Source organism: Chaetodon trifascialis, chromosome 2, assembly GCF_039877785.1.
Source record: "Chaetodon trifascialis isolate fChaTrf1 chromosome 2, fChaTrf1.hap1, whole genome shotgun sequence".
Taxonomy (NCBI): domain Eukaryota; kingdom Metazoa; phylum Chordata; class Actinopteri; order Chaetodontiformes; family Chaetodontidae; genus Chaetodon; species Chaetodon trifascialis.
Genome location: NC_092057.1, coordinates 182,501 through 205,680, shown reverse-complemented (window position 1 = coordinate 205,680; position 23,180 = coordinate 182,501). Strand labels below are relative to the sequence as shown.

Genomic DNA, 23,180 nt, shown 5'->3' with positions numbered 1-23,180 from the left:
TCACATGTTAAAAGTTCTGTTCATATCCCCACTTGTCCTCATCTCACCAGCAGACAGATGAGGACACTTTTAATTATCCTTCCTTTAATACTGCACGACACTGAGCATGGAAAGATGGAAGAGCGAGCGACAGCGACTGAGACAGACAGAAGGAGAGGGGGAGAGAGAGGGGGAGAGAGAGGGGGAGAGAGAGGTTCAGGTTGTGTGTAGATGCTTTGACGATTTCACTTGCGTAAAATTCATGCAGATCAGGTGTGTTAAATTGAATTGAATTGGGGGGGGTGAAGAGTGGGTTATATGAGGGAGCTAGATGAAAACTGTGATGAGAGATGGAGAGAGTGTGACAGATGGAGAGACAGATGAAAAAAGCCAGATGAAGATGGAGAGAGTTTGAGAGATGCTGTTTTGCTGATTACCGCTGTGTAGAGCAGTTTACACCAGAGGACTCGGTGGAATTAAAGGCTTTCCATGGAAAATATCTTGGCCTTGTGGAATTAAGGTTTAACGTCCAGAAATGCCAGCCTCAACCTGTTTTGTTACAGAGCCGCACAGTGTGATAAGCCTTTTGATTTGACACTGTGTAAGCCCCCTTTACCCTCCCTTAGACGTGGTATTAACATTGAGCCCATTCATGGATATGGATACAGACACGCGATCATTTATCTCATGTGATATCCCCACCTGTTGCTGTGTTTTGGCGTATTAGATGGAAGCAAACCTACAAAATTGGTCTGTGGTTTAGCTGATCTGATCTGTATCTCTATCTCTGTATCTTTATTGCACAGCCGCACACAAGAAGACATTTGTGAGATATCTGATTTGTAGCACCCAGAGGCGCTCTAATGTGACTGTGGTATATGTTTGAGAAGTTCAAAATCTTCAAAATTCAATTTAGATCAATTTTGCAAATTTTCAGGAGTTTACTTTTGTAATAAATGATTAAACACATAAGTGAAATGAAGCTGAAGTTACATTTGCTGCATTTGTAAGCCACAAACAGTACTTCACTGGGGGCTTAACTACACTGCTAAACAATGTGACAACTATCTTACAGTTGTTGTATACGGGCATAACATTGACCCTAAAGGTCTGATCTATTGTTTCCATGTGCTGTCTTTTCATTGGATTACAGTGTTTGTGCTTCACCTGCTGTTGGAGCATTTTCTTAGTCACTGTGATATAAACAGGTTGTGTTCTTTATTTCTTAAGCACTGTCAGCGTCTACATCTCAGACCTGAATAATAAACTGTTGTACTTTGCCGTGACCATGCTTTGTGCTGCGCATCCTGCAGATGCAGCAGAAATAATGACAAATATTTTTTTTTCTCAAATATGAAAGCTTAACCATATATTGGTTATTTCCCAGTCTCTAAGTATTCTCACTGTCCATGCAAAAACTTAAAGCACTGCCACTTAGGGGACCAACACTGGCATAAATAGCTACTCCCAGATATACATGCATAAAGACAGCCATCCAGAAGAAGAGGAAGAAAAAAAGAAAATGATACTAGTAATTGTCCACACTAAAATACCATAAAGAAAGTAATGCACAGGTGATACTCAGGCCACCCTGGAAAAAGATGTGTGTTACGTGTGAGCTATGTGATGAGAGTATCCAGAGGGTGTGAAAGAGCCGGATAGCAGGGCCGAGCGCCACTGACTAATAAGCTTCATCGTATTAACAAAGCTGTGACAGGACTCCATAGTTTAATAAATATGAGTTTTTGGAGCCTGTGTGTAATTTGCCCCCTCTGATAAAGGTCCCATTTTTTTGGATGCACATATTGTAAGTGGGAGGGTCTGGTTTCAGCCATCGAATAGTTTTAAGGCTGCTGTAAATAATATATTTAAAAGGTATTTCTTGGTCCTCCCATCCAGTCCCTCAGACATTACTTTAAATACTGTGTTGTCTTGTGGACAATTTTCCTTTTGGAAAACTCCTTTGAGGGCATCAATACTTCTCTCAAAAATACAATTAGTTTATAACATAGCCACAATATAGGTGTGATTGACAATGTGTCTTTCACAGTTACAATAGCTGCTCTTCTTTTAGCCTTGGTCTTTAAGCATCTCCTCTTCACCAGCTAGTTGTTCAATTTGTCTGTCTGCAGTCTGATGAAAACATCAGCCTTCGGTTGCAGGACACTGGATTAATAAGAGGGTTAGGGTTAGGGGTGGGGAAAAATGTGCTGTAAAGATGAAATGATGAGCTAAAAGAGGCTCAAAGGCTCTGCTGAGCTGGTGTAACTCCCTCTGGGTTTGTCACCGCATGCAATGCCTTTGACATTCCTTGTTAAAAAAATATAAATTATCAGAGCTTTGGTATTATATTCACAGTAATTCTTTTCACGGCTTGTCTCACTGTCTCTTTTTCAGCCTCACACTCTCTCACACACATACAGTGCACTCACAGTGCATCCACTCGCTGTCATCCACACAGACACACATAGTCATTATGTCACTCTGCTGCAGACACTAAAGCTACACACACAGCCCCACACATTAATCCAATTGTATTTCAGTGGCTCCAGCAGAGTGTGAGCATAAATATTTGATGGGATCAGCGAGGGTGCTGAACGGGTGCTGGGACCCACTGCCTCCCTTTTGGTCTGGAAGTCCAGAGAGTTGGCATGAAAGACCAGTGAGTCTAACCACAAATCTCTGCACTGGATCAATAAAGAGCAGCTCCACACACAAAACATGCACACACACTCATCAGCTTCCACACACTTTTTATCCAGCTCTTCCACACTCTTTGTCACAGTGGTTCAGATGTAGAGCAGAAGGGGGTTATCAGGCTTCACAATCACTATTGATCAGAGCCTAGAGACTGTTCGACTTCACCCTCCTCTCTGCTTTCACGCTTTCTCTCTCCTCTTCTTTTTCCACATCGGCTCTACTTCTCGATGTGACCTTGCCCCCTTTTCCTCTCTTTTTCTCTCTACTTCTATATCCGTTTAACTGCTGCCTCTTGTAATGAAAGTGAGCCTCAAACATCAAACACAGCATCCCTCCCAGCTTTCTGACACACTTCTAAAAATATCTTTTATTTTCACACTGTCAAAAGTGTAAGTAATTGCTGTATTAGAAATTGGCTGACCTCACATGTGGTTAATTTTAATTAACACTGGAGCATAGGGTCAGCTTTATGTTGAAGAATTCAATTCAATTCAATTTTATTTGTATAGCGCCAAATCACAACAAACGTTGTCTCAGGACACTTTCCATATAGAGCCGAGCTCTTTTATCTACAGAGACCCAACAATTCCCTCATGAGCAAGCACTTGGCGACAGTGGTGAGGAAAAACTTCTTTTAACAGGCAGAAACCTCAGACTGAACCAGGATCAGGGTGGGCGGCCATCTGCCTCCACCAGTTGGGTTAGAGAGGGAGAGAGAGACAGACAGAGAGAGACAGACAGAAACGGTGACACAGTAACAGTGACAGTGGATGTAATAACAGCAGTAGCAGTTGCAGTGGATGTCAGGCAGGGCCAAGGCAGGAGACGCAGCTGAAATCCACAATCCAGATTCAGCCACTGTCCATGGGAACCTGCAAGACGACAAAGCACAGAGACTCCGGGGAAGGAGCTAAGTTAGTAACACGCCGTGGTAGGACATGAGAGCGTGCGGATGGAGAGGGACAGAAGGACGGAGGAGCTCGGTGTATCTTTGGATGTCCCCCGACAGTCTAATCCTATAGCAGCATAACTAGGGGCTGGTCCAGGACCAGTAACCTGGAAGTTACGAATGCATGGACTAGTTTTTCTGCATCATTTTGAGACAAAATATGTCTGATTTTTTCAATATTACGTAGGTGAAAAAAGTCCTTGAAATTTGTTTAACATGGGAGTGAAAGGACATGTCCTGGTCAAAGATAACTCCCAGATTCTTTACAGTGGTGCTGGAGGCCAGCGCAAAGTAAAGAAATCCTAGTGTGAGTTTAACAGTAATAGAAAGAGACTATGAATGAGAGATTGGGGCAGAAAGAATGGATTCTTTCTTCCTCCTCTGACTTTGACAGCCTTTCAATATTGCTCTTTTATACTTAAATCTCACAAGGCTTTTTCATGCTAACAGCCATTTTATTGTCAATAAAGTACAACTAGGCTCAAGGCCAGGTATCATTTGCCCATGCAGTCTTCCGTCACTCTTCCTAGCATAAGTCCTTTCCACAAGCTTACATAACATGGAGTTGGCCCTGTGGTGGTCGGTTTTCACTCTTATGTGGAGCGTTAGATATTCACTCTCCCTTCAAAATAATGCTTCGGGTTGTGCAAAGAAGCCGCAAAGCTACACAAAAGTTTTGAAATAAATGTGAATTTATAAAGTGCTGTGAACCTTTTTGTTTGGAATTAAGTAAAAATGAACTAGTATCAGGCGCCACATCTTGACAACCTGCACTAGAGGTAAAAATAAAGTGACATTGAGGCCTGGTTTACACCATGTAAGTTGTGTAGATCTCACCATGCTGCACAAAGGCTCCATACCTTCCCTTACTCCCATTTGATGGGATTCGAAGCCCTATTCTCACATGACCAGATGTCTGACCTGCATGTGACAAGAAGTAAGGTTGTCTGTGGTGCTAATTAACATATGCAGGCAACTTGGATTCAAGCTGTCACAATACAATTACGTAAACTTAGCATATTTTGCGCTATATCTCCCCCACTGGAATTCACAATGTGTTTAATTTGTAAGGTGAAAATATCAGCACAGATCCCTGACCATATTACTTCTAATGCCAAGGTCATCTGATAACATTACCTCTGTGTAAAGCAGCATTCATTAATTATATCAACAATTAATTAAAAGATTGCTCTGGTTTTCTGTGCTTTTTTCCTCTTTTGGGTGAAAATTATTGAGGCCATATAGTTGTAGAGTGAGTATTTCTTTGGTGGTTTGATGGACAGAACCATCATGTACAAAGGAAATGTGCTTGGATTTGTGCGTGTGTACAGATTCATACATCTGGATATTTTTGTGCATACAATGTTTTCTGGATTTGGGCGTACGCCAAGTCTCAGTAGGAAATCCACGCAAGTCTTTATACATGAGGCCCCTGGTCTGATTAGGAGAGACAGCATCCATCCCACTTTGGAGGGAGCAGCTCTCATCTCTAGAAATCTGACCGATTTTATTTATGAACCTAACCCCTGACAACTCAGAGTTGAGACCAGGAGGCAGAGCTGCAGTCCTACACGCTTCTCTGCGCCTCCATTAGAGCAGTTACCCACCCAACACTCCATAGAGACTGTGTCTGCCCCCCGACCACGTAAACTAAGTAAACCAAAAGTACAGAGAAGAGGAGTTAAACATAAGAATCTAATTAAAATTAGAACAACCTCTGCAATAGTACAACAAGATAGGAGAATTAAATGTGGACTCCTTAACATCAGATCTCTGTCCTCTAAAGCTGTTCTAGTAAATGAGTTAATATCAGACCATAATATTGATTTATTTTGTCTGACTGAAACCTGGCTGTGTCCTGAAGAGTATGTGAGCCTAAATGAAGCTACTCCTCCGAGCCATATTAATACCCACATTCCTCGAGGCAGCGGCAGAGGAGGTGGAGTTGCAGCCATTTTTGACTCAAGCCTTTTGATCAACCCTAAACCTAAACTCGACTACAACTCATTTGAAAGCCTTGTTCTCACTCTTTCTCATGAGAAATGGAAAACAGTGCAGCCACTTTTATTTGTTGTAGTATACCGCTCTCCTGGTCCTTACTCCGAATTTATAGCTGAGTTCTCGGAGTTTCTATCAAGTTTAGTTCTTGAAGCAGATAAAGTAATTATTGTAGGTGACTTTAATGTACATGTCGACGTTGATAATGACAGCCTTAGCACTGCGTTTATCTCAGTATTAGACTCAGTTGGCTTCCGCCAGAATGTACATGAACCGACTCACTGTTTTAACCACACCCTCGACCTTGTTCTGACATATGGCATTGAAATCGAAGACTTAATAGTCTCCTCACAGAATCCTCTTTTATCAGACCATCATTTAATAACTTTTGAATTCATATTACCAGACTACCAGCCAGTAGGCAAAAATTCTTATACCAGACTCCTGTCTGATAGTGCTGTAGCTAAATTTAAGGATATGATCCCATCAGCATTTAATTCAATGCCATGTCTCAATACAACAGAGGAGTCTTATGCTAACCTTAGTCCCTCCCAGATTGACTTCCTGGTTGATAGTGCTACAGGATCGTTGCGTATGACACTTGACTCTGTTGCTCCCCTAAAAAAGAAGAAAATTAAACATAGGAGGTTAGCTCCATGGTATACTCCTCAAACCCGCAAATTAAAGCAAACTTCACGGAAAATAGAAAGGAAATGGCGTTCTACCAATTTGGAAGAATTTCGGTCCGCCTGGCAAGACAGTCTTAAAATATTCAGGAAAGCCCTCCGCAGTGCCAGGGCAGCCTATTACTCTACACTAATAGAGGAAAATAAGAACAATCCCAGGTTTCTCTTCAGCACTGTAGCCAGGCTGACAGAGAGCCATAATTCTGTTGAACCATGTATTCCTTTAGCTCTGAACAGTAATGACTTCATGAGCTTCTTTAATGATAAAATTCTAACTATTAGAGACAGAATTCATCGACTCCTGCCGTTAACAGGTACTGTTTTGTCTTCAAACGCAGAAACAGTAGAAACTGTTACTCAGTCTGTCGCAGTTTTAGACTGTTTTACTCCTGTTGACCTTCACCAACTAATTTCAATAATTTCATCATCAAAATCATCTACCTGTATTTTAGATCCTATCCCGACTAAGCTGTTTAAAGAAGTATTACCTCTCATTGACTCTTCAGTATTAGACGTGATCAATCTGTCTTTATCAACAGGCTACGTACCACAGTCCTTTAAAGTAGCTGTGATAAAACCTCTACTGAAACAGCCTACTCTTGATCCAGGGTTTTTAGCCAACTATAGAGCGATATCCAACCTTCCCTTTCTCTCAAAAACTCTCAAGAAAGCAGTTGCAGTTCAGATCGCTCTCAGTTTGTACGCGTTAATGACGACTCCTCTGTGCTCACTAAAGTCAGCTATGGAGTTCTGCAGGGTTCTGTGCTTGGACCAATTCTATTCACCTTATATATGCTTCCTTTAGGTAAGATTATAAGGAAGCACTCAATAAATTTTCATTGCTATGCAGATGATACCCAGCTATATTTATCAATGAAGCCGGAAGAAACCAGTCAGTTAACTAGACTACAAGCATGTCTTCATGACATAAAGACCTGGATGACCTGCAATTTTCTGATGCTAAACTCGGACAAAACTGAAGTTATAGTATTCGGCCCTAAACATCTTAGAAAGTCACTTTCTGATGACATAGCAGCTATGGATGGCATTGCGCTGGCCTCCAGCACCACTGTAAAGAATCTGGGAGTCATCTTTGACCAAGACATGTCCTTTCACTCCCATGTTAAACAAATTTCAAGGACTGCCTTTTTTCACCTACGTAATATCGCAAAAATCAGACATATTTTGTCTCAAAATGATGCAGAAAAACTAGTCCATGCATTCGTAACTTCCAGGCTGGATTATTGCAATTCTTTACTATCAGGCTGCCCAAATTCGTTGCTGAATATTCTCCAGTTGCTCCAGAACGCTGCAGCACGTGTTCTGACAAAAACCAGGAAGCGAGATCATATTTCTCCAATACTCGCCGCTCTGCACTGGCTCCCTGTAAAGTTTAGAATAGAGTTTAAAATTCTCCTCCTTACTTACAAAGCCATAAGTGGCCAGGCACCTTCTTATCTTAAAGAGCTCATAGTACCTTATTGCCCTACTCCAACACTGCGTTCCCAGAATGCATTTCTACTTATGGTTCCGAAAGTCTCAAAAAGCAGAACAGGAGTCAGAGCAGCTGCAACTGCTACTGCTGTTATTACATCCACTGTCACTGTTACTGTGACTGCATGTCTGTCTCTCTGTCTCTGTCTGTCTGTCTGTGTCTGTCTCTGTCTCTCTCTGTCTCTCTTGCTCTTCCTCTCTCACCCAACTGGTGGAGGCAGATGGCCGCCCCCCCAGAGTCTGGTTCTGCCTGATGTTTCTGCCTGTTAAAAGGAAGTTTTTCCTCACCACTGTCGCCAAGTGTTGCTCATGAGGGAATTGTTGGTTCTCTGCAGATAAAAGAGCTTGGTCTGTAGCAGCTCTATATGGAAAGTGTCCTGAGACAGCTTTTGTTGTGATTTGGCGCTATACAAATAAAACTGAATTGAATTGAATTGAGTATTGGCAGCTGACTGATAATCTCACAATTTTATATACATACTGTAGGTCTGTACCATAATCTTTTTTTCGCGAATGACCAGATACTTTTCAACACCTCATCTTTTGTCTGGTGAGTCAACCAGTCTGTGGAAATACTCCAACTGTGAGTCATGTAACATCCATTCTCCGAATAAAATGAATGGGACTTTAACTCTGAACCAGGCCTGCCCCAAAGGTTTTTACTACCTTGCAGCTCTACACTACTGTTCTTAGCCTAGGTTACAGTGTGTGTGTGTCACTGAGAAAAGAGAAAAATCCAGGGAACCTGTGGGATATAGCCCTAAATCACATGAGTTTCCGGGATTATACTCCTCCTGATTGTTTAAGCTTTGCCACATCCGTCATAAAAACTGAATTTCCACATATGGCTCTCATCTTCCCAGGTGGGTTCCTTCTTCATGATCAACCTGTGTCTCGTGGTCATCGCCACCCAGTTCTCAGAGACCAAGCAGAGGGAGCACCAGCTGATGCAGGAGCAGCGAGCACAGTGTTCCTCCTCCTCCACCCTGGCCAGTGAACCCGGGGACTGCTACGAGGAGCTCTTTCAGCTGGTCTGCCACGTCATCCGCAAGGCCAGGAGGCAAACTGTCGCCTTCTTCAACACCCTGCGGGGCAAACCACGTGGCTTCAGAGGCGTTGGAAGAGGTAGAGGAGGAGAAATGGGGAGGGAGAGGAAGGCCAATGGAAAGGGAGGACGTGAGAGGAGAGCAATGAGGAGGCATGGTGTGTAACTGTAAAAATATTCAGCTGTATTTCGATGCATGCTTTGCACACTGACCCTTTGACACACTCGATTTGCACCATTTCAGGTGCACATTGTCCCCACCATAATAAACCTGACCACACCTCACCGGCCTCCCCCATGGCCCTCACCTCCACCACTGCCACCCACGGCTGTCCTCAGTGCGCCGCAGCCCTGTCGCTCACAGATGGCATGGGACCAGGTCGCAGTGCAAACGATGAAGAAGACGAGGGAGCTGTGGAGGAAACGGACAGGGAGGGGATGCAACCTGGTGGCAAAGAGAAGAGTAAGAAAGGCCAGGGTCCAGGGAGACATGGAGGCTGCAGTCCAAAGAAGCGATGCAGGGAGCTGTGGCACGACATGAGGATGAAGCTGTGGGGGATCGTGGAGAGCAAGTACTTCAACCGAGGCATCATGATCGCCATCCTGATCAACACCATCAGCATGGGCATCGAGCATCATGAGCAGGTACAGACAGCTGCAGCTCTGTGTTACATAACTGTCCTTATGTTTGAAATGTTTTTGGTCATCATTTTCCTTTTCTGCCTGTTTCATTTCTGCTTCACCTCTGTCACTGTCAGTTTGTCTCTTTTCCACAGCTATCCATCTATTCATGTTTAAACAATTATGTTTGTGTTCACCCTCATAAAAAAAGCACTAACTTTTGTCTTTAAAAACACAGTGTCACCCACTAAGTAACTAACGGCACGTCAAAAGTAGCTGTTTTAAATGAGATCCATCACAGTTTTCCAGAAGTGTCCACCCTACTGTTTCTTACATGTGGCTCCTTGTATTGAAATATTACCGTATGATTTAGTGTCAGAATTCAGAAATAAGTGATGACCTTACCATGAAATAATTCTAACAAACCATTAATCCAGCAGAAAGAAAACAAAAATATGTGCCAACTGATTTTAACTATTTTTGTTTTGTGCAAATTTTGTGCAGAAATCACTGGAACAGTGGGTTTTTTGTTTGTTTGTTTGTTTGTTTGTTTGTTTTAATCACTTATGGTTACATTGTGGCTCATTGATGAGCTTCATGGTAGAGAGGAATAAGATACATGAGGCTTTGGCTGCACAAACATATTTTTTATGATCAATTCATTGTTGGATTTGGTCTTTTCATGCAATTGTCAATAAGAAATATATTAAATTGTAACAGACTTTTTGGAAAGATTTTAGACTTGCTTACAACTATGAAACATTTAGTTCCAACTTGATTTTCATCATTTGTGTGATTTTATTCTATCAACAACTCATGGAGTGGAAAAATAATGAGAACCCAATTAGAAATATCCTTAGCTACTCTCTCCTTTACAAATTTAGGAACAACAATCTAACAGTGCCTGGAAGGAGGTTTCCTCCATTAACAAAAATGTTGGAATTAATATATTGCAGTATTTGTCTTGTTGATTATGAGTGTGTGTGTGTGTGTGTGTGTGTGTGTGTGTGTGTGTGTGTGTGTGTGTGTGTGTGTGTGCGTGCATGCGTGCATGCGTGTGTTTATCTTTACTTACTGCGACCTAATTAGCAAGTACTAGCAAGCTAACAATGTAAATTGATGAAGGAAGGAGGAATCCATAAGATGCACAAGCTGTAGCCTCTCTTTCTACCTACAGTTGTTTTAGAGTAAACCGACTGAAGAGACTGAAGAGACTGAACTGAGTCCACAGTCTCTTTTAGTGTCTCGTTTCCCACTTAATGTCCACACTCCTCCGCAATGCAAACTCTCTATATTCTTTCTCCTGTATATCTACCCCTCTTTCTTACATGGCTTTTCCTTCATCTGCCTGTGTAATGTGATTCTCCAGCCAACAGGATAGACATATCTCCACTCAGGTTAGTTAGCAGGCTAAAGGTAGACCCACCTGAACATTATAAAACCTTTGGTTCAGATCACACTCATTAAGATCTTCAACCAATAAAGAATGATGCCTCATGCTTTCTTTTAACATCAACTTTTTCCCCGATTTCCTGTCTCTTTCTGTTGCTCTGCTTCGTACACTCTTTGTCTTTCTATCAATATTTCTTGCTCTTGCTATACTGTCGCCCACTCACGCCTGCCACCGCCGCAGTGGTGGGTCGTCTCTCATCTCAGGGGTGGCTAAAAATAGAGGGAGACAGAACGAGAGAGGCAGACAGAGATTTTGCTCCTTTAATGGGGAGGAAATAGCGAGCTGGAATGTCTGTGGTTCCACCGTCTGTTTAGTAAACTGGAGTCATGCCTCCGCCTGTTTGAACAGTGGTATCCGAGGCTGAATCTGCCTTATCGCTCTGATTCTCACCCTGTAGAGAGGTGCTTCCACCCATCTTGCTGCAGCTTTAGGTCTATAGGTCTGTGGGTGTGGGAACAACAGATTACCAGCATGGGGAAATGCTAGCCGACAGCTTTTTTTTTTTTTTAAGTGTCTGGGTTGTAGCAGGTGAGAATTAGGTCACTAGGGACTTTGGCAGGCGACCAGACATAATTTGGAGAGCGTGTTTTTTCCACAGAAGTAAGTGTTAGATGTTTTTATAGTAACAACAAACTTTCTCTGCTTCCTCTCGTCACACAAGAGCAAAAGTGTAATGAATATATTGTTTTCTGCTGTTTATTTGCTCAAACATAAACTACAATTGCTAGTACAACAAGCTTTCTAGTTAGTTACAGGTTACCTGTAAAGAATATGACTGGAGTGAACTGTATAGTATTACCCCACTGTGTGGAAACCTCTCCTGGATACTATCAGAGTTTAGTAGGGATGGGAATCGAGAACCGGTTCTTTTTGAGAACCATTGAGATTGTAGGGGAACTACCTTAATTTGATGTTGCATTCGTTGATAAAATGACAGGGCACCACCTTCCTCAGCTAAGAAGGACTGCAGAAATTAACTGCTATAACACTAATAAAATACTAACGAATGAACTAACAAAAACCAGTCTGATAATCTGAAGCGTAAACTCTGGATACAGGGATCGTATATATTCAGCTCAAAAGGACACCGTCTAACCGGGACTTAAATCAAAATCTCATTTATTAAGCAGAATTATGGATAATGAATGATATATTATGAATGGTACGACAGAGGATATGAGGTGATATGACAGAACACAAAAGAAACTTATGGCAACGCGATGGCAAACAAGTTTGGCGATAGTGAGAAGTAGTTGTAAGGGGATAATAGGGACGCGAACGTAAAGTTAAGGGATTAAGAAACGAGCAGTTGAGAGAATTTGGATAAATTGACAGTATCGTAACCTCACGGACCAACTCTTATTCAAACCCGCTGAGCATGCCTACTTGGTTGATAACGTCCTGGCAAGTTCTGGTCCGAACTAACTCGAAGATGCCCAGGTGCTCGTCCGTGGCTCGATCTGCTCGGTGGTCCGGTGGAAGGCCCAGGCACACCAAGGTGAAGAGCTGATGTTGGACGGTGATGTCTCTCGAACTGGGTTCTACGGTGTCGGTTACAGATGAGGGACGGCTCCGGATGGTTGTTAACCCAAACCAAGGATCAACAGCTGGCTGCAAGGTTTTGGTTCGGTTGAGTCCGTGAAGGATTATTTTAGACAGATAGTAACAAAATTGATAGTCTCTTCGATGGCCGGTCGAAAAGGGTCTACAAAATTATTATTATTTGACTTAAATTTACAGACTAAAACAAAAAACGTGTGACTTAGAAAAATGAAACTATAGAAACACGTCTTCTGAAAAGTAAATCACGCTACTCGGTTTGGCTTTTGAGTAGCTCGAAGACGGGAAAAACTTAAAGAGCGAACGACTGTACAAGACTAAGACAACTAAGAAGTAACAAAGAAAACTAAAACACAACGTAACATAACTTAAGACAAGACTGAGTAACGCGCACTAAACTAGAACATAACTTGACAAGACTGAGTAACACGCACTGAACTCATGCTGCGGCTGCAGACTTTTAAATCTCGCTCCGGAGCGTGTCTAATGGGCAGGCCGTCACACAGGTGAGACGGTTTGTGACGCGCGATGTAATCTCGCCTCATGGAGCTGGAATTAATTAATGATTCATACGAGGGGCTCATCTGCTTCTCACTATGGTCAATCACATATATTTTGAATGGACGATTTTCAATGACATTTCAACATTGTTCACAACATGCATTAGGCAATTCCTGTGATTGGATGACAACATTAAATGATAATCATGGTGACAATTTATAATACTCGTCCTAATATGAATGATGACTCAAGGTATAACTAACACAAAATAAGAAATAAAGAGAGGCAGACTATATTTGCCCAAGATGATTATCACTATTACGCATCATGTCAAACGTATTCAACCTGACCGTTATGAACCTCTGGATGGCAGTGTGGTTCCATGAAAAAATTCAGACAAACTTTATAAGACAGTTAAAATCACAACTTTGTCATACTTCAGGTTAGAGATACTGGGAAAACACCAATATTATGCGTACAATGAGTCCTGTAGGGTGAAAACATCAAAAGTTAAGTTTAACATAGAAGGTTGGTCATCCTGGAGTATTGAAAAAAAGCACACATGCATGCACCAGTTGCTTCAGGAATATCCAATTTACAACCCATCAGCCCTATCTGGTTTGTGGATTCCTCTGAGGCATGTCATTTGTCTCTCCAGACAGTTTAATTGTCTTGATCTCTCATGGGGCTATCAGGAGAGAATTAGCGTTGCCATGAGAAACATAGTGAGGAGAAGGTTCAAGATTCAAGATTCAAGATTCAAGAAGCTTTATTTATCCCGAGGGAAATTGCTGTGCAGCAGTTGCGATACAAAGTGTAGAAGTAGTACGAGTAAGAGGATAGATAAAACACACAACTAAATGCAACAAGTGCAAGGCACAATTAGAATAATATAGCATGAATAAGGTGAAGAATAATGGAGTAACTAAACACACTAAAATGCAATACTGAATGCAACAAAAGACAGTTAACGTAGGTATATATAATATACAACAATACGCACTGTGACGGTAGTTGCATGAATTCAAATATAAACTGAAATATGAAAATTGAATATAAATGAAATATAACAAGTACAGTCTAAACACAGTAGAATAAAATTAAGTGATAAAGTGATGTGATGAGCAAGAATTAAAGTGAGTGAGTGATTGTTTAAAGTGATGACAGTGATAAATATGGTAGTAGATAAAAATAAGAAATAAAAATAAAATACAGCAGCAATAAGACAGAATGTCATTATTCTCAATAGTGAACCCAGTCTATGAATAAAGTGACAGTGAAGATAATGGTAAGGTGACAGGTGACACAGAGTCTCTGCATTGGCTCAGGACACAGAGTCTCTACAGTCCCTCTCGCGGCCAGAGGTAGATGAGTTGAACAGACTGATGGCCACAGGAAGGAAAGACTTCCTCTGGCGTTCAGTGTTACATCGGGGGGGAATGAGTCTGTTGCTGAAGGTGCTTCTGCTCGAAGTTAGCACCTTGTGGAGAGGGTGAGCATTGTTATCCAGGATACTATGCAGTTTACATAGCATCCTCCTCTCAGACACCTCTGCCAAGGAGTCCAATTGTACCCCCAGGACAGAGCCAGCCTTCCTTATGATCCTGCTGATCCTGTTGGTATCTGCTGCCCTCAGCCTGCTGCCCCAGCACACAACACCATAGAAGATGGCACTGGCTACCACCGACTGGTAGAACATCCTCAGCATGATGTTACACACGTTGAATGACCGGAGCCTCCTCAGGAAATAGAGTCGACTCTGGCCCTTCTTGTAGACAGCCTCAGTGTTCTTGGCCCAGTCCAGTTTATTGTCCAGGTGTACTCCGAGGTATTTGTAATCCTGTACAACATCCACAGGCACACCGTTGATGGAAATGGGTGTGGGGGCCGATTTCCTCCTGCGGAAATCCACCACCAGCTCCTTTGTCTTGGTGGTGTTGAGATGCAGATGGTTAGTCTCGCACCACTCGACGAAGGAGTCCACAATGCCCCTGTACTCCTCCTCCTTCCCCTCACTGACACAGCCAACGATTGCAGAATCATCCGAAAACTTCTGCAGGTGGCAGGACTCAGAGAGGAACTGAAAGTCCGAGGTGTAGAGAGTGAACAGAAAGGGCGAAAGAACAGTTCCCTGGGGAGCCCCAGTGCTGCTGACCACAGTGTCAGACACGCAGTCCTGCAGTCTGACATACTGTGGTCGATCTGTCAAATAGTTTGTAATCCAGGAAACCAGGGGAGGGTCCACCAGCATCGCCTCCAGCTTTCTCCCCAGCAGGGCAGGCCGGATGGTGTTGAATGCACTGGAGAAGTCAAAGAACAAGATTCTCACAGTGCTTCCCGGTCTGTCCAGGTGGGCGCCGGCGCGATGGAGCAGGAAGATGATTGCGTCCTCCACTCCTAGTTTCAGCTGGTAGGCAAACTGAAGAGGGTCCAGTGATGAGCTGACCAGGGGCCGAAGAAGTGACAGGACAAGCCTCTCCAAGGACTTCATTAGGTGGGACGTCAGCGCCACCGGTCTGTAGTCCTTGGGGGTGCTGGGACACGCCTTCTTCGGTACTGGAACCAGGCAGGATGTCTTCCACAGCACAGGGACCCTCTGTAGACTCAGGCTCAGGTTGAAGATGTACTGCAGGACTCCACTCAGCTGGGCTGCACATGTTTTGAGGACCCTCGGGCTGACACCGTCAGGACCTGCTGCCTTGCCTGGGCGGAGTCTGCGCAGCTCCTTCCTCACCTGCTCTGTAGTGAAGGTCTGTGCGCTGTGTATGTTGTTGAGGGTGTTAGTGGGGGGTCGGGGGTCGGTGGGGGACAGCAGGGCTGGAGGTTTGGAGGTGGATGGTTGCTGAGGAGCTGGGGGAGGGGCAGTCTGGATCCCTTTCATCAAATCTGTTGAAAAACAGATTCAGCTCATTGGCTGGTTCAGTACTGCCCCTTGTTGTCTGGCTGCCAGATGTTTTGTAGCCAGTGATGCTCCTCATGCCGCTCCAAACGTCCTTTGAATTGTTCTGCTGGAGTTTGTGCTCCAGCTTCCTCCTGTAGCTGTCTTTCCCCTGTTGGATCCTCTCCTTAAGCTCCCTCTGGACCCGCCTCATCTGGTCCTTGTCCCCACCTCTGAAGGCCTTCATCTTCTCATTCAGCAGGACCTTGATGTCTCTGGTGACCCATGGCTTGTTGTTAGGAAAACAGCGTACAGGTGAGGAGAAGGCAACCTTTGATGTTGAGGTGTCTGTGTCTCTGGCTTCCCCCGAGAAGAAAACATGGAGGAGATTCCTCTTGGCCAGACATCTTGTCTCTGAAATTAACACCTTCCTTGTAAGCAAACCAGGTGGTCTATAACTCAACCAGTTAGACTGGTTTACAACTCCATTTCTCTGGAGTATTGCAGAGAGGGTAAGAGAGGGTCAGTTAGAGGCCAGTTCTGCTACACGATCCATTTCTTCAAAGTGGGGAAATACCTCCTACATGCTAAAACATTTGTCCACACAGCATGCAGTTCATTTGCAGGAATGTCACGTGTTTGATACGCTACTTTGCGACGCTTGTGAATCTAGCGACAGAGCAAACACCAGGACGTCATCTGTTATTAGTGCCGAAGGTAATGTTGAACTCTTACAAGCCGTGTCTGTTGTGTTAAGGTTGGCGCCATTTCACTGTGTAAACTGCTTTCGCCATATGAATCATCTCCATGTCCTTCCATCAAATTTAGATGACGATGACTGCCAGAGTCAGGTTGCCTCAGAGGCTGCAGCACCTCTATCCACTCCTTTCACTGAGGCAGGGAAGACGAAAATGACCGAGACGAGGATAAAGGAATGTCACAGAGCAGTCACTAGATTTGTGGTGAAATATTTGCACCTTTCTGACACTGCAGATGCCCCTGAATTTCGTCAGGTTAATTCATTGCATTTTATCTGCCATATCTGTTCAAATGAAAATCAGAAATTTGAGTTATGTCAGAGTTGCATGTTGTTATTTAAACCAGTGTAGTTCTGCTCCATTCATTCCTACTCTAAGAAGTAGCTCACCTACTTTTTAGGTTTGTTCTGACGTTATGTCACACATCATTTGTGCATACTGTATATGTTATATTTTCTGTGCAGAGATTCAATTCAATTCAATTCAATTCAATTCAATTCAATTCAATTCAATTCAATTCAATTCAATTCAATTTTATTTGTATAGCGCCAAATCACAACAGAAGTTGTCTCAGGACACTTTCCATATAGAGCGGGTACAGACCGAGCTCTTTTATCTACAAAGAAACCAACAATTCCCCCATGAGCAAGCACTTGGCGACAGTGGCGAGGAAAAACATCCTTTTAACAGGCAGAAACCTCGAGCAGAACCAGACTCTGGGTGGGCGGCCATCTGCCTCGACCGGTTGGTTGGAGGAAGAGCAAGAGAGGGAGAGAGAGAGAGAGAGAGAGAGAGACAGACAGACAGACAGACAGACAGGCAGGCAGGCAGGCAGGCAGGCAGGCAGGCAGACAGACAGGCAGGCAGGCAGGCAGGCAGGCAGGCAGGCAGGCAGGCAGGCAGGCAGACAGACAGACAGGCAGGCAGGCAGGCAGGCAGGCAGGCAGGCAGGCAGGCAGGCAGGCAGGCAGAAATGCAGTCAGAGAGAGAGAGAGAGAGAGAGAGAGACAGAAAATAAAAGACGATTAATGCAAACAAACCCATTTGTACACTTTTATTTCCTCACCCAATGAGAATCGATAAGAGAATTGATAAGGAATCAGATCAATAAGCAAAATCAATAATGGAATCGGAATCGTTAAATTCTTATCAATTCCCATCCCTAGAGTTTAGAGTTGTAATGTTAGCGTCTCTGTCCCGCGCTTTGTTGTATTTGGGAAAGTAGCACTGCAGCAACCCTGACCAACATAACCAAGATAGTGTTATGTTTACAAAACTGAAAACCTTAACTTTTGTCCTGTTAAAAGTGAAGACCTATATTTGAAAATATGAACAAGTCTGTAAGTGAAGCAGCCACACAGGGTTATGTATGAATTTATGATGGTCTGATCTCAGTAGCTGATCTATAGCTTTAACCTTGCTCTCAGTCTATCATTCATGTAGCCATTAAGTGCATATTTAAGACCCCCTGTGCAAGATTATTCTTTTAAAATGTGCTCGTTGGGATCATTGAAAAGTTGGCCAGGGACAGCAATTCCAACCAACTCCTGGAGCTCATGCTAATTTAATTACCTAGCTAGCTACACTTGGTGTGTACTTTGAATTTCAAGTAGTAAATCTGCCACAATTGTTATTGTAAACTAAGTTTTGTGCCGAATACAAAGTAGGTGTAACAATAGTAACTAAGGGGGCCGGGTGCAGTCAATAGGGACAAGTGCGCAGATGATTTGATTTAGCCTACATTATTAGCTACGGTAATAGTTTAAAACAAAACTGCTCTGACATTCTGAGATGAGATGTTTCAGATACTGAAAGTTCTTTCATAGACTCACAATAGTTAAATGATTTCCATCAGTGCCAAGTGCACCTTAAATTGTTGTCAACATAACAAATGAGATTATTATTCTTGGGATTATTGGAGCACTCAGTCATTGTCTGAGGGGACATTAGATGCTATCCCCCATCAAACAGGATGGTTTGCTCCAGTCACTTCAGAGAATGTAACAGCTGTTTGGGAATTAATAATGCAGCAGCGTGATGGGCACTTTGGAGATTTGACAGGGATGGATAGAGATCAAACAATACTGTTAAATGATTGTCTTTCTCTGCCAAAATGTCAAGATTGAAACAGAAGCAAATTACTGGATTGATATGGCAGGGGCAGCCATGGTTTCAGTCAAAATATTCAACCACACCCACATATTTTAGTTTCACATTCTTTGTGTTTTTGTGATGTTTTCCACAGGCAAATTAAAATCACAACTGAAACCAAACCTACTTGGTAATCATGAGGGGAAGTAAGTCAGAGTATTCAAAAACAAAATCCTAAATGGGTTTTGGAGAACAATAAATCAAAACAGAAAATAGTTGTATGTTTTAGATTGGAAAATGAGAGCAATCCACAGGGATTGGAATTTAGCAGTTACTGAAAGCTTACATCTAAAAAAACATGTTGTGGATAAATGCAACCATTCAATTCTACCTAAGGATTTTTAAGATTAAGATTAAGATTACTTAATTAACCACCAGGTTGCATCCCCTCCCTGTCTGTTTCCTCCACTTAATTAATCACTGCACACACATGCTACAGGGAGGAGACTGCACACACGCCATGCTTCGTGAAATTATTTTTCTCCGCGTTTGACCCATCCTGGTCTGTTGTTCCTCCGCGGCAGACCAGGAGCGGTGGGCTGCCAGCTTCTAGCTGATGCCGGCGCCTGCGCCCGGGGACCCATCCTTCTTCGTCACCGTTGGTCCGGTGGTGATCTTCTTGCATGTTTTTAGTGAGGGCTATTTTAGGAGGAAACCCCGGGGCGAACATGCAAACTCCACACAGAAAGGCCCCTTTTTCCTTGAGCAGCAGGCACTGAAGACATGGTGAAGGACACGCCACGCCAGTCACAGTTGAAACATAAAACAGCTCTTATTTAAGAGATTTGACAAGTAATGCATTGTTTTCAGAACTGACACAGGGAGAGACATTAGAAGAATTTAGGTGTTATGATTTTTATTATTACATAATTGATATTTATGCATGATACTGCAGCAGCTCCAGCTTTGGATTGTTAGCTATCACAGGAATGTTAATTGAGATGGGTGAAAAGGTGTAGCTCTAACAGGGGTCAGACTCACCGTGCATCAGACGCTAAAAGCATTGGAGTAGTGGAAAGGTTAAAAAGGCTCAGCTTGTTACAAAAAGTTCATAAAATTGTTCACAAATGAGACCATCACAGGAATGTGCTATTACTAAAAAAATATATATATTTTTTTTATCTTTTTTTTTTTTTCAATTATACATGCTGAGCAAATAATGGCTACAGCTCAGTTTGCAGCCACCCCCAAACAGCTTTGGTGGAAGGCTGTTTTTTAAGGAGGACCTGTTTCATTCAGTGGTTTGAGTGGAGGACGCCTCTGTGGATATTTTGGCTCCCGGTATAAACCACCTGAAGGACAAACATTTAATGAATCTGGATCTGACTACAAAGCATACTGATATTCACGTGTGTTTATCAAGAGCTGCATCATGTCAGCCAGGCCTGTCTGGGCCTGTTGCTGGTGAGGGTTGCCTCAGAAAAGAAAAGATAAGATAAGATAAGATAAGATAAGATAAGATAAGATAAGATAAGATAAGATAAGATAAGATATACCTTTATTAGTCCCACAGTGGGGAAATTTCAGGTATTACAGCAGCAAAAGTGGATAGCAAATATAGAGGGCATCAGTAAAAGGAAATTAAATATTAAATATCAACCAAACAATATAAACAAGGAGTAATGAAATATGAGCAAACAATACTGGTATTGCACATTGATATGAATATGAACCATCAGTACTGACATTTCACATTGAATGATAGTACTCCTGACTGGAGTAATGATAGTGAATAGTTTCCTATATTGCACATAGGAATTGATATATTGCATTGCAAGTTGAGATACAAATATCTTCACAGTATGAATGAACACAGTTGATGTGTGCTATAGTGCAGTCATATTGAAAGTCTTGTGAGTGTGTGGTCTACTGGGAGCTCTGCTGGTTGTAAAGTCTGACTGCTGCAGGAAGGAAGGACCTGCGATAGCGTTCCTTCACACACTTTGGGTGAAGCAGTCTCTCGCTGAAGGAGCTCTCCAGTGCTGTTAAAGTGTCCTGCAGGGGGTGGGAGTCGTTCTCGATCATGGATGACAGCTTAGCCATCATCCTCCTCTGTCCTACCACCTCCACTGAGTCGAGGGGGCATCCCAGGACAGAGCTGGCCTTCTTGATCAGTTTGTCAAGTCTCTTTCCGTCAGCCGTCAAGATGCAACTCCCCCAGCAGACCGCTCTATAGAAGATGGCTGATGCCACCACAGTGTCATTAAAGGTCTTCAGGAGTGCCCCCTGCACTCCACATGACCTCAGTCTGCTGAGCAGATAAAGTCTGCTCTGGCCTTTCTTGTACAGTGCGGTTGTGTTGTGAGTCCAGTCCAGTTTATTGTTCAGGTGAACACCCAGGTACTTATAAGATGTCACCTTCTCAATGTCCGTTCCCTGGATGTTCACCAGTATCAGGGGGCACAGTGTTCGTCTGCGGAAATCCAGCACCAGTTCTTTGGTTTTCCCTGCATGATCTGGAGGCAGTTCCACTGGCACCAGTCCACGAAGTCCTGCGTCAGTTCTCTGTACTCTGTCATCCCCATCTGTGATGAGGCTGACGATTGCAGAGTCATCAGAGAACTTCTGCAGGTGACAGGTGGGTGTGTTGTATGAGAAGTCTGCAGTGTAGAGGGTGAAGAGGAACGGAGCCAGGACCGTTCCCTGTGGTGCCCCCGTGCTGCAGACGACCAGGTCGGACACACAGTCCCGGGTCCTCACATACTGTGGATGGTTGGTGAGATAGTCCAGAATCCAGTGTGTGAGGTGATGGTTCACCCCGGTGTGCTTCAGCTTGTCCCTCAGAAGTGCAGGCTGAATGGTACTGAAAGCACTGGAGAAATCAAAAAACATGATTCTCACAGTACTCCGAGGTTTCTCCAGGTGAGAGAGAGCTCGGTGTTGGAGGAAGATGACGGCGTCGTCCACCCCGATGCCAGGCTGGTAGGCAAACTGAAGTGGATCCAGCGATGGGCTCACCAAGGGGCGGAGATGAACAAGGACCAGCCGCTCCTGGGTCTTCATTAGGTGGGATGTTAGTGCCACCAGCCTGTGGCTGCTGAGGTCCTTGGGGTGCAGAGTCTTAGGCACCAGTACCACGCAGGATGTTTTCCATAGCTGTGGCACTCTCCCCAGCTTCAGGCTCAGATTGAACATGCGTTCAACAATCCCACACAGCTGATCTGCGCAGGACTTGAGGAGCCTGGAGCTGATGCCATCTGGGCCTGCAGCCTTCCTCACTTTGATCCTCCGGAGCTGGTTTCTCACCTGTGTTGTTGTGAGGGACAGGTTGGTGCAGGGGAGCTGTGTGCTGGAGGGTGTGGGTGGGGGGGTTGAGTTGATGGGATGAGCAGTGGGGGGTGGCTGTGAGCTGAGTGTTGCAGAGGGGGGAAGGGAAGGCTGCATCATGGAAGACTGGGCTGGGGGAGGGACAGATGACTGATCGAATCTGTTGAAGAATAAGTTCAGGTCATTCGCCCACATTTGGTCCCCTGCAGCTTGAGAGTCAGGTTCCTTGTGGCCAGAGATGGTGTTTAGGCCTCTCAAGACTCCACTGACATTTTTCTCCTGCAGCTGAACCTCCATCTTCTTTCTGTAGTTGTTTTTCCCCTCACGGATCTTCCATCTCAGCTTCTTCTGCACAGCCTTCAGCTCATCCTTATTTCCTGACTTAAAGGCCCTCTTCTTCTCCTTAAGGAGAACCTTTATGTCAGGGTTAATCCATGGTTTGTTGTTGGAAAAACACTGTACAGTCCTGGTGGGTATGGTGTTTTCCACACAGAGGTTAATATAGTCCGTAATGCAGTGTGTGAGACCCTCAATGTCCTCTCCGTGAGAATCACAGAATTCCTCCCACACAGAGTGGGAGTCCCTCAGAGCCTCATCAGCCTCGTCGGACCATCTCTTCATTGTGCGGGACACAGCTGGTTGCCTGTGCACGAGAGGTTTGTACACAGGCAGGAGATGAACCAGGTTGTGATCGGATCTTCCCAGGGAAGGGAGGGATGATGAAGTGTATGCCTCCTTGGTGTTGGCATTATACAAGTCCAGTATCTTATTGTCTCTAGTGCAGCATGTAACATACTGGGTGAAGGTGAGCAGAGTGGAGGATGGAGAGGCATGATTCAAGTCCCCAGAGATAAGAAGGAGGGCCTGGGGGTGCTCTGTCTGCAGCCTGCTTGTGACAGAGTGGAGAACATCACAGGCTGCCTCAGCCTTAGCAGAGGGGGGAATATACGCAGCTATCGCGATAACATGCAAGAATTCCCACGGCAGGTAATATGGCCTCATGCTAACGGCTACCAGTTCAATGTCCTTGCAGCAGAGTTGTTCTTTAATAGTAATGTGTCCAGAGTTACACCATCTGGCATTCACAAACACTGCCAGCCCTCCTCCTTTCCTCTTACCGTGCTTAAAGCCGTCCAGCTT

General features: G+C 43.9%; 1 protein-coding gene across 1 annotated transcript in view; it reads left to right on the top strand.

The window, feature by feature from the left end:
• The window catches only part of LOC139338871 (voltage-dependent T-type calcium channel subunit alpha-1I), a 256,645-nt gene that overhangs the window by 135,616 nt on the left and 97,849 nt on the right, over positions 1-23,180 (top strand). Inside the window, exons 9-10 of the mRNA XM_070974174.1 lie at positions 8,670-9,009; positions 9,096-9,496. Of these exons, the coding sequence (XP_070830275.1) occupies positions 8,670-9,009; positions 9,096-9,496 (741 nt within the window). The remainder of the gene's footprint in view (positions 1-8,669; positions 9,010-9,095; positions 9,497-23,180) is intronic.